This window comes from Micropterus dolomieu, linkage group LG05 (genome assembly GCF_021292245.1).
Source record: "Micropterus dolomieu isolate WLL.071019.BEF.003 ecotype Adirondacks linkage group LG05, ASM2129224v1, whole genome shotgun sequence".
NCBI lineage: Eukaryota > Metazoa > Chordata > Actinopteri > Centrarchiformes > Centrarchidae > Micropterus > Micropterus dolomieu.
The window spans coordinates 33,344,145-33,356,599 of NC_060154.1; the positions used below are offsets into that span (position 1 = coordinate 33,344,145).

The 12,455-nt window shown below is 41.3% G+C and overlaps 1 protein-coding gene across 1 annotated transcript in view; it reads left to right on the top strand.

Annotated features, from left to right (window-relative positions):
* Positions 1-591: 591 nt before the first annotated feature.
* LOC123971344 (beta-1,4-galactosyltransferase 6-like) overlaps positions 592-12,455 on the top strand; it is a 20,033-nt gene continuing 8,169 nt past the window's right edge. Inside the window, exons 1-5 of the mRNA XM_046050091.1 lie at positions 592-1,355; positions 5,936-6,052; positions 6,137-6,169; positions 7,378-7,491; positions 11,082-11,206. Of these exons, the coding sequence (XP_045906047.1) occupies positions 1,241-1,355; positions 5,936-6,052; positions 6,137-6,169; positions 7,378-7,491; positions 11,082-11,206 (504 nt within the window). The 5' untranslated portion in view covers positions 592-1,240. The remainder of the gene's footprint in view (positions 1,356-5,935; positions 6,053-6,136; positions 6,170-7,377; positions 7,492-11,081; positions 11,207-12,455) is intronic.

The following is a 12,455-nucleotide window of genomic DNA, read 5'->3' on the forward strand; positions in this document are numbered from 1 at the left end:
TTTGCCAAAAATCATAGCAGTGGGATAATAGCAGAAGTGGTTTAGCTGGCGGGGAGTTTTAAGCGGAAGTACATCAGCGCTGCAGTGTGCATGTAGCCTATTGGAAGAGAGATTGATCCATTGAGTTTCCAGAAATCTTCTATTAAACTAAATAGTTATCAGGACATCAACAGGAGGGAATTTGCATGGCAGAGCATCACTGCAAAACTGTATCTATAAGGTAACCTTACCTATAATTTTAACTTCAGTTAAATAGTCTACAGCTGTGTAGCGCACAGAAGTCGTTGCCATGGTTACTATCCATAGAGCGCCAGCCGTTTACTGTTGCTTCCCGTCTGAAAATGCCTAGGCTAATTATAAATTTAAAAAAACTCCATTCTCTATTCCTCTGGGACAGTTAGTTACTGTCCATTGTCCCTGTGAGTAAAACCCAAACCAAAAAACAATTATTCTAATGTGGTTATTTTCTTTATTATTTTAACATGCTGTTTGAATGAAAAAGGGTGCTTTAAAAAAAGGAGCTACAGAAGGCACTCCGCTGCACCGCGCACACAGGTTTCCATGGCGACGAGAGGGCGGGGAGGGGTGGTGTTACAGCCACCGGAAACGATCTCTGCAGTGGCAGCAGAAAATAAAAAGGAGGCAAAGCTGAGATTTATTTTCATGTATCATCCTGGACAAATGTGTGTTGAATGCGACTGTTACGTGGAAACAGTGTGGAGACACCCGGTGGCATGACTGGACTCCTGTGTGCGCGGTTTGATGAAGTAGTGCGCCGACTGTTTTGGAAACATCGCACCGGCCGCGAGTAGATTGTGTGGGATAGTAAGAGCGGTCCTGCCCCCTTCAATGACCAACCTACAGCGCTAGCGATAAAACTTCGCTGGCGACACCGCAACCATGGAAGGCTACCACGGGTATTCGTAAGCAGTATTGCTGCAGAGTTCTTGGTCCGCAGTATAACGGTTTCAACATGCCCGACCGGCGGTGCTACACGAGGCTATCAGTTGCCTGATAATAACGTTAAAGGCCTGCTTTTTCCATCTGGAAATTTCTTTGCAGGGGAAGCAGGCCAGCTAGCACTGCTAGCGTTAGCCTTTCCGCGCTGCATTTCTGGGCTTTGGCGGTGCAGGTTTTTCCATGACTACGCCATCGACTTTGGTGTGTAATTCAATGACTTTTTAACTCAACGTATTGTATGGGATTCATATCGGCGAAAGAGAAGCGGGCCTAAGCCAAAATGGTGAACTGGAGGCGGCTGCTGCGAATGTCCAACCGATCATTTCTGGCCTTCATATTCTTCTTTTCCATGTCCACCACTTGTCTCTACTTCATTTATGTGGCTCCTGGAATAGGTTAGTTAACAGATGTTTACACTAAACGCTTTACAAGGTAACATTTAATGTGATTATGTGTGGATTATCTTCTGCAGCCCAACACGCTCCACCTGCTGTCACAATCAGTGAGCTAACAGGCTAACTAGCTAAAAGGTCCAGCCGAGGCATGATGTCCAGCTAACCTAGCCCTGTTTTACTAAGTTAAAGAGGAAACTGCTACTCCTATTGGCACTTGGATTGAGACATTGCCTAAATATTGTCCTCTTGTGTTGGATACATGGATGCTATGCGCTGTAAGTGCCAGTGCACAGCTAAACTGTAAATGAATGAACTGTGGGCATCACTGCTACTTTTAATTTCAGGGGTCCTACTCAGGCAACCACGGTCCACACAGCGACATGGGCAGGTTGAGCCAGTCCATGAGTGGGCCCAAATGTGTCCAGTTTCTTTGAATTTCTGGTTAATATTACTCAACGAGTACCCCAGAGTTTTGTCTTGTTTGTGACATTTAGGACACAACTCTTGTGATTTTTACAATATACGTTAGCTGTACTTAAGTAAACTCCATAAAAATATATATTCTAGGTATGGGATTTTTAAGACTGATACCGATTGCGATATTTGAACATTTTAAAGCTAATATATATCCACCGATATTCCCACCCCCCCCACTTCTTTTCAGAAACACAGAACATAAACAAAGATTATTCCTAACATTTGGTATGTTGTGAGACCTCAACAAGATAACAGAATGCTGAACCAAGTACAATAAAATATCCATTATAAACTACAGAGTACTACTACTAATGAACATTAAAGGAAATGGTGTATGTGGCCTATTGCCTGCTGACAGAAACCATAAATAACAAAATACTAATATACTAGCCTACTGTGGTGGTGGTGGTGGTAGTAGTTGTAATAATAATCAGGGATCGACCGATATGTTTTTTTTCCAGGCCGATCCCAATTATTAGTAACCAATTAGACTGATGACTGATAAATGGAATCGATATACATTTGCTTTAAAATGAATTAATCTTTGTGTCAAAATTTAGAATAACACAAACTCTAACGCAAAACTATGTTTAAAGTTATTTAACAAGATTAGGGTCTATTATGTTTAATCTTTGTAAATAGTAAATTTAAATGAATTAGAGATCCATCCCATAAACTTTGTTTTTACCTGCTGCCATTTATATTGTATTTATTTTATATTGTTAGGATTGTATTGATGCTATTTATTGGTTCTGTTCTTTATCTATATGGATTTGCATTACTAAATTGCCTTTTCAAAAATATCTGATTTAAAAACGGAACAATTTCAGAACAGTAATCAAATTTAATATTTTATTATAACTAAATGTTTTCAGAGCAGCAACAAAAGTAAAGTTTACAGCAGCAAAGTCACTATATAAAATCAGTAAGTTTAGAAAGAAGACATTCCTCTGCTGCTGCTGTAGAGAGGAGCTGGTTTCTCTCAACAAGCATCTGAGTTTACAAGGATTTGCCAAATTTTATGGTACATAGCATCTCAGTTAAACAGGCTATACAGACACAGGTTTCATTTTCGCTTATTTATAACTAGCTATTAGCCGAGCTATCACATGTGCTTGGGTAAAACCAAAACACAGCTGCGGTGGATGAGACAGCAGATTAGAATATCGCTCTGTACACGTTCCTGCTTGGTCAAACTGATGCAGTAGCAGCCTTTTACTAGTACTGCAGGTTATGCTACACTTACAGTAACGAGCGTAGTTATGGTCAACTTGTGTAACCAATATAGACTGTTTTTCATGCGCAAGAATTTAATAAATGAAAATAACCCACAATTAATATTAGGCCTAGCAGTGAGTGGACTTTATATGAAAGTTTAATGAATATAGTAGGCGGGGTTGTTAACAAGTAATACTAATACCAAACCAACAACACACAGGCTACACTGCAGACAAAAAAGAGGCTGAGGCAGAACAAAAAAAATTGAGGTTGAAGTTTATAAAACATATTTAATGTGATGTCTTAAGTACATTTAATAGCTATAAAATCATTTTGCTTAAAATTTATTTATTATTTGTTTAAAATTTCAATCTGGTGCCTTCTTTAAGTTTGAATTTGACAGAATATCTTACTCCCTCAAATAAAAGGACAGAAACAAATGTATACGTGACATAAAAAGGAAAATTATTATTTTGGCTGGTGGATTTTTTTTGTTTTTTTTTTCATCTACCAGTCCCACAGGCAGGTCAGCCTAAAAGTTCATTTCCGCCCCTGACACACACACTCTGAAACACACTGAAACTGGTGTACTGGCCAATAGGAGAAGTTACACTAGGGCTGTATAATACGATGGTAGGCCTTAATAATGTGAAACAGTCTAAATTTGTTAGCCTTCAAAGATTTGGCTTTACTGTTGTCACACATTTAGTTTGATCTAATAGCCAAAGCACGCATGCTTGTCTTTCAGTTAATATGGTGAAAATTACATTACCATATCTATGGTGCACAAGGCATGGGTCATGACTTTTGAATAGTCATTAATATTGTAAAGAAAATCTAATAATGTATGTCTAGGGATGGACCATACGATTAATGTATGATTACCATATTGGTCCGAATATAAGATGGGATTTTTCTTCCTGGAAATTCATCTTGAAAACTCACGTTGTCTTATTTTTGGGTTCTAGCACTTCAAATGCCTATATTTGGGACTGGCGTCCATATGATCACCAAAACCAGACCGTGCGTCTAATGGAGACCTGCGTTTATTCGTCAGTGTGTTCCCACACCAGGGGTCTTATTTATAAAACTGTGCGTAGAAACCTCACTAACAGTGTACATACTCCCAAAAGCCAAAAATGGCGTACGCCAAAAAATATTCAGACTTATAAAACCGTGCGTGCGCTCTGGCAGGTGGGTCTGAGCTTGGTGGTACCGTATGGACCCAGTGCGGCGTTGACTCAACCTGCCTCGCCTCTAACCCAATAGCAATAGCCTTAAAAGGCTGCACCTATACTCATAGAATCTGGAGTTACAATACGTAACTGCAGTTTCTGTGCTACTACCTTGGCTGGTTCAGGTCTGTCATGGACAAGCTGACTCCCAACGAAACCATGGTACTGAAAGACATCTGCACTGGTGTAACTGTCGCTTTACCTGTTTCGTTCTTGTAAAATATATCCACTGTGTCTGCATCTTGCAATGCAATAGATAACATCTCTCTCTGTAAAATGCTACAATGGTTCGCCAAATATACCTGGGCTGCCTGCCCAAGTAATGTCTATGTGTGGGAAACACTGTTTTCATCTGTTATAACACCTGACAGGGAACATCATCTGTAATGGAGTGATGTTTCCCTTTGAATGTCACATGGAGTTGGCCGCTTCTGTTTTTTTATTTTTTTTAGGCTCTAACTTGAAGTCAAACCATCCCTTCTTTATTTCTGCCACAGTACTTCTCTCTGAAGATATGGCATAGACAGCTTTGCTGATACTTTCTAATTATTTTGGGTTTTCTAACATGACTGCTGACACTGAAGTATTTACTATAATTCTGTCTGCTGATTTCTCATTTTATTTACTCTTAGTTAAACGAGAGTTTGGTGAACCTGACTTGGAACACTCATAATAATTAGTTACTCATTAGCTAATTAGTAATGCAAACCAGTCCTTTTAAGCCATTGAGGAGCCATTTATTTTTGGATTTGAATGTGCAAATAAAATGCACCTCAGAAGGGAGGAGGTTTCTCATGTTGCCTATTTTTATATTAATGTCTACAGATAAATGTCAGAAGCTGTAAAATGAAGACACAAAGCAAACATGAACAGTCGTATCTATAATGATTCTGAGGTCACATTAACAGGGTTTTCCTGCTGTTAAGGCTTAGGGGTGATGCCCAAAACATGCTGTGCCATCACTGTAAAATCACTGTGGAGCAACAGAACCAATCAAATTACTTTACCCAGATCTAAAGGTTGTAGTTCCTCCAGTAGACTGATCTTTGGCTGTTGGAAAAGCTAGAGCAGATAATAAATAACCAACTATTTGTTCAGAGAGATGGTGAAAATAATGGCCCAATATGATGTGAAATTACATTTTTTTTTTTTATTGGAAAACATAAACCCCACCGTCCAACACCAGAGCATTCATCTAAAGCTCACATTACGCTGGGACTACAGGGAGACAGGGAGGACAGCTGCTCATTCTCACACTGGCAGACCACATGCGACACGTGACACACTTGAGATTATTTTCATATGAGATCAGCATATAATAAAAGTGATTTTCTTTTTCTCCACACAGCTTGGGTCAAAAGAGGTGTCACTCACCTTAAATTTTCAACTTTAATTTAAGTCAACTGGCCCTTAAATATTAAATATTTCTTTTATTGTTGATTCATGGTGCGTTCCAGCTGGTCCCAGTATCCACTTCTGTGTTGTTGTAGTTGTGATAAATGTTTCCAGTGTTTCTGTCTTCAGCTTGAGAATCATATTTGTGGTTATGACAATAAGTGAGGGGATGTAATGGCATGAAGCAGATATAATTGAGCATATGGAATGCAATTGGTCAAGTGAATTAAAATCTCTTTTATGTCTTTCTGTCAGCCAACACATACTTCTTCATGGTGCAGGCTCAGGGCATCATGTTGAGGGACAACGTGAGGACCATTGGCCAGATGATCCGATTGTACACCAACAAGAACAGTACACTCAACGGGACGGGTAAGTGACACACACACACACACACACACACACACTTACCACATTGACTTGAGAAAAGCTGCTGTTTCTACTTTCCTTCCAAAGATGCGACCAGACTGACCAGCATGTGTGTACATGGTAAGTTATGCTCATTTTCAGGTTCAAAAGGCCATTGCTAGTGATGAAATTCCATACGGAAACCGTAAAATATAAACCTTTCTGTTGCTGGCCTCTGTCTGGTGCACGCGATGATGATGCAGTGAATAGTGAATATTCTCTCTGACCAATCAGCAGTCTGTCGTGTTTTCACATTACATTTTAGTATCCCTCAGCTCGCTTGGAACCTCGATGGAGGTGAGGTGAGTCGAAAAAAAGTACCTGGAAGTCGAGCCAAAGGGCCTCCGCTCAGACTAGCTTGGTTTGAGGGCGTGCCTGACCCAGCTAGCCGCTTGGCAATCTTTATAATGCATTTTCATTGTGACGTCACAGTAAAGGAAGTGAAGGGCTGGACTACAAATGAGCTGTTTTCAGGCGGTTCAGAGCAGAGCTTTCTGTGGGAGATGGGAACTCCCTTTGGGCTGGACTTTGGGCTTTTTCACTTTGCAAACCTGTTACATCCACAAAAAAGATATATAACTCAATAAAGGAGAGGGGGGGGAAGCCAAAAAGCATAATTCCACCTCTTTAAAAGTTAGCAGCAATGCCAGCCACATTTACAGTTTGCTATAGTGCTTTTCTAGATACTCAAGTTTAGTTAAGAAAGTAAAGCCAATAAAGTTTATTAAAAAGCAACTTAAAAGCCCATGCCCCCTTCAGCTATACAAAAATGTATTCAACCTTGAACCTTAGACAGGCAGAACAGGGGATGTGGATGAATGGAAGATGGAAATCACTGGTCAACACTGTAAACTACTAGTATTTCTACTACTGCTGCATGCATCAGTTACATGCTCATCCTTCATGCTCCACATTGTCAGTGGAAAAAAGGCCTGCTCAAACTCCAAGTGCATTTCTGGATGTGAGTTTCAGCAGCAGAGGAGGAGAGGAATTGGGAAAGTTGTTGCTTTAATTTGACCACCTTGGCGTTGAGGTGCTCTAATCCTGCACAATATCCTGTAACTAAACTATAACTTAAAGTACAAGTTTATTATCAAAGTGTAGTGAAGTACAGTGGAACAATGATCAAGTATAAGTACCTCAAATTTGTTAGTACAGACGTTGAGTAAATGTACTTTCCACCACTGTATTATGCATCAATCTACATAGAGGGATTTTGAAAGTGAAGTTAGTTAGTTGCTCTTCACCCACTTTGGTGATCTGTCTGATGTTTGTTGTTAATGCTGCAGACTATCCCGACGGTAGTAACTCCAGTGAATACCTGGTCCAACCAACCACGTACCTCCCTGAGAACTTCACCTACGTCCAGAACCTCCCCTGCCCAGAGCGATTACCTTCTATGAGTGAGTAGACTGGTACCTCAATAATCTTTTTTTTTTATATAACTCCAATTCCTAACAAAAGCTATCTCATTGTACTTTTCAAATAGAGCAGGTCTTGACTATACTCTACTATGTGATATTATTAGTAGAGACCCAAACAGTTCTTATCATGAGCAAGCGCTTGGCGACATACTTGATGAAAAACTGCTGCCAACACAATATCCACTCAGAAATACAAAAACAGTAAAAATGGTAGTGGTACAGACTGAAAGTGAAAGACAACGAGGGCCACAATGGAAATAAGTTTGTAACTTTCTTGTTTTATCCTCGACAGTAATATATAATGTCACTGTGATGGCATCTTGTTATGCATTTTTTTTTTTTTTTTTTTTTACTGTCTAGTAAATCAAATCAAAAAAATGGAACTTATAATGATAGTAATATTAATGATAACAATAATAGGACTCCACAACTTCAGACCCAGAAACACCTGCAGAAAGCAACAGAAAGAGAGAGGGCAGGGACAAGAAAGCACAAGACTATGGGAGAAGGTAGAAGGCGAGTTAGTAACATGCATTAATGTGATAATGCATGGAGATGGAGAGAGTGGAGCTCAGTGCATCATGGGAAGCCTAGGCCTATAGCAGCATAACTAAGGGATGGTTCAGTGAAAGTAATATAGTAATGTAACTAGTTACTTTTATCACCCTGTAGTAAGTAAAGTAATATTTATACTTTTTTAAGGAGTAAAATTTCTGAGTAATGGACAAACAGCTTTACAGCAGGTCACTAAGTTGAATACATACGAAGAAAAAGGAACAAGTAACGTTAGTATTAGTTGTCCGTTGGTTTATTCGAAGTAAGAAAAGAAGAGAAATTTGGACACATGGAGGGCCCACATGTATTATTTAGCACAAGAGCCGACAGAGTGTGTTGGTCACCGTAGCTTCTCCTGGTCACTTGGAAAGGGAGGGACATGGGACATAAAGAAATATACAGTACTTTTTTTTTTTTTTTTAGTGATGGCGAGATGGAGCTTCATGAAGCATTGAAGCTTTCCATCCAGTTGGTTCACTCATGGGCCGAAGCTTCACGGTGCTTGATTTGCTCTACTGTGCCATCCAGTGGACAATAAATGTAAAACAGGCAGAGTGATTATAAGGCAACACAGCTTTGGTGTTTGAAGCTTTGAATTGAATAAATAAATGAATATAATATAATAATAATCCTTATTTGTAGAGCACTTTTCAAAAACAAGTTACAAAGTGCTTTAACAAGTGTAAAGAATAATACAAAAAAACAAGATAAGAGCATGAAAAATTAATATAAAATTGATTGAATTGAATGATGTTTGTGATGCCAATACATGACTGATTAGCTTTTTAATAAGGTGTGTCTTTATGATACGATGACAGGGTCAAAAGGAAAGTGGAAACAAGGGAGAGGGTTATGATAACTTGGTTTGTGACTTTAGATAATAGAGACAACATTTTATCATCTTTATTTAAAAATAACACTTCAACAGTGCTGGGCTTCAGGCCCTTTCTTTTTTGGACATGATTTTACCTGCTTTAGAAAATTATTATTACTGTAATATGGGGTAAGAGTTTAATTCTTACCAAAGCCACAAAATGTAAAAAAAAAAATAAAAAAATGTCAACACTTTCTTTTCCTCTGTTTCATCAAAGTTATTTGATAAAAGCAATTCTGACATAAGTTGATAAACTTTTTTTAGTCATTTAAAATGAGCTGTTGATAAAATCTAATTGTGTTCAATTTCAAGTCCACAGAATGTTGAGGACGGTCCATTGCATTTTGTTGCTCCTTTCGAATCGCACGCCGAACCCGCAAAGCATCTCCTGAATCTGTCAGTACGGCCGGCTCGCGAGGCTTCGAACGTCACTACATACGTCATCAACACAAGCCTCGATATGCGCTTCACAAAAATCATCCTGCCTTACTCGACACACGCTTCGAAGCCTCGATACGGACGGACACATCACTACTTTTTTTAATTCCTGCAAAATCATGTATTGGATTTACATATTTCGCAATATGGTTCCATCCATCTTCATCCGCTTATCCGGGATCGGGTCGCGGGGGGAGCAGCTCCAGCAGGGAACCCCAAACTTCTCTTTCCCGAGCCACATTAATCAGCTCTGACTGGGGGATCCCGAGGCGTTCCCAGGCCAGTGTGGAGATATAATCTCTCCACCTAGTCCTGGGTCTTCCCCGAGGCCTCCTCCCAGCTGGACGTGCCTGGAACACCTCCCTAGGGAGGCGTCCAGGAGGCATCCTTACCAGATGCCCAAACCACCTCAACTGGCTCCTTTCAACGCAAAGGAGCAGCGGCTCTACTCTGAGCTCCTCGCGGATGGCCAGGCTTCTCACCCTATCTCTAAGGGAGACACCAGCCACCCGCCTGAGGAAACCATTTCGGCCGCTTGTACCCGCGATCTCATTCTTTCGGTCACGACCCAGCCTTTATGACCATAGGTGAGGGTAGGAGCGAAAATCGACCGGTAGATCGAGAGTTTTGCCTTACGGCTCAGCTCTCTTTTCGCCACAACGGTGCGGCAAAGTGAGTGCATTACCGCCCCCGCTGCTCCGATTCTCCGGCCAATCTCCTGCTCCAGTCTCCCCTCACTCGTGAACAAGACCCCGAGGTACTTGAACTCCTTCACTTGGGGTAAGGACTCATTCCCTACCTGGAGTTGGCACTCCGCCGGTTTCCTGCTGAGAACCATGGTCACAGATTTAGAGGTGCTAATCCTCATCCCAACCGCTTCGCACTCAGCTGCGAACCGATCCAGTGAGAGCTGAAGGTCATGGACCGATGATGCCATCAGGACCACATTATCCGCAAAAAGCAGTGACGAGATCCCAAGCCCCCCGAACCGCAGCCCCTCCTCGCCATGACTACGCCTTGATATCCTGTCCATGAATATCACGGCCGAACCCTCCGTTCCAGCACCCTGGAATAGACTTTACCGGGGAAGCTGAGAAGTGTGATACCCCTGTAGTTGGCACACACTCTCTGGTCCCCCTTTTTGAACAGGGGAACCACCGCCCCAGTCTGCCACTCCTTGGGCACTGTACCCGACTTCCACGCAATGTTAAAGAGACGTGTCATCCAAGACAGCCCCTCCACACCCAAAGCCCAGGTGGAGGGCAGGATGATGCCAACTAGAGTAACTACACTGAACAAAAAAAAACACTTTTGTTTTTGCCCCCATTCATCCTGAACTGAACTCCAAGATCTAAGACTTTCTCTATGTACACAAAAGCCCTATTTCTCTCAAATATTGTTCACAAATCTGTCAAAATCTGTGTTAGTGAGCACTTCTCCTTTGCCGAGATAATCCATCCACCTCACAGGTGTGGCATATCAAGATACTGTTCAGACAGCATGGGGATTGCACAAGTGTGTCTTAGGCTGGCCACAATAAATAGGACTTAAACCAGCTTAGAGCGGTTCCTTTAATGCCAGTTAAATGTTCCAGTCTCTGTAATAGGATCTACAGAGACAAGTCCTTTGTCTGATGCAATTAGAAGATCATTTGTAATTTTCACTAGTGCTTAGTGCTGTCTCCTCCTAACCCCCCCCGCAGAGGGCCTTATGGAAGTGAACATGACAGAGATCCCTATGGAGACGATAGAGCTGAAGTTCTCCAAGTTTTATGGCATTGAATTTGGAGGCCATTGGAAACCAAAGGACTGCAGACCTCGCTGGAAGGTAGGTTTATGCATTTTAAAAGTCTAGTAATTGTATAAACATGTAATGTACACCTAGTTAACAATATAAAAATATGTATATATAATATAAAATAGAATGCAGTGTTTCCCCTCTTTTTTTTTTTTTTTTTTTTTTTTTTTCCGGAAAAACTGTTAGTTCAATTTCAATTCAATTTTATTTATATAGCGTCAAATCACAACAACAGTTATCTCACAGCGCTTTTCATAAAAGAGCAGGTCTAGACCGTACTCTGTGATGATATTTACATAAGCCCAACAGTTCCCACCAAGAGCAAGCACTAGGCGACAGAGGCAAGGAAAAACTTCCTTTTAAGAGGCAGAAACCTCGAGCAGAACCATGGCTCAGGGTGGGCGGCCATCTGCCTCGACCGGTTGGGGGTGAAGGAGAGAGAGAGAGGGAGGGAGAGAGAGAGAGAGAGAAAGAGAGGGATGTAAGGAGAGAGAGAGGGGAGGGAGGCAGTCTACACAATATACACACAGAGGTACAGACACTAAAGGTGATGTTGCTACATGGTACAGATATTTATAATAGTGTTAATGGTAACAATCGTAATGTTAATGATTATAATAACAATAATAACAATAAGACTAGCAACAATAGTCGTTGCAGCAGAGGGTGTCGAGCAGGAACACGGGGGCAGCAGGTGACCCGCAACCACAGATCCAGACTCCACAGCTCCAGAGCCAGAAAACCTGCAGGAAGTGATAGGAGAGAGACGAGAAAGCACAAGAGTACCAGAAAGGGGAGAAGTTGTGTTAGTAACATGCAATAATGGGATGAGGTTGCATACAGAGGGAGAGAAAGTAGAGGAGAGAGGAGCTCAGTGCATCATGGGAAATCCCCCGGCAGTCTAGGCCTATAGCAGCATAACTAAGGGATGGTTCAGGACTCACCTGAGCCAGCCCTAACTATAAGCTTTATCAAAGAGGAAAGTCTTAAGCCTACTCTTAAATGTGGAGATGGTGTCTGCCTCCTGAACCCAAACTGGAACCTGGTTCCACAGGAGAGGAGCTTGATAGCTGAACGCTCTGGCTCCTAGTCTACTTTTGGAGACTCTAGGAACCACAAGTAACCCTGCACTCTGGGAGCGCAGTGCTCTGGTGGGGTAGTAAGGTACTATGAGCTCTTTAAGATAAGATGGTGCCTGACCATTAAGAGCTTTGTGGGTAAGAAGAATGATTTTAAATTCTATTCTGGATTTTACTGGAAGCCAATGCAAAGAAGCTAA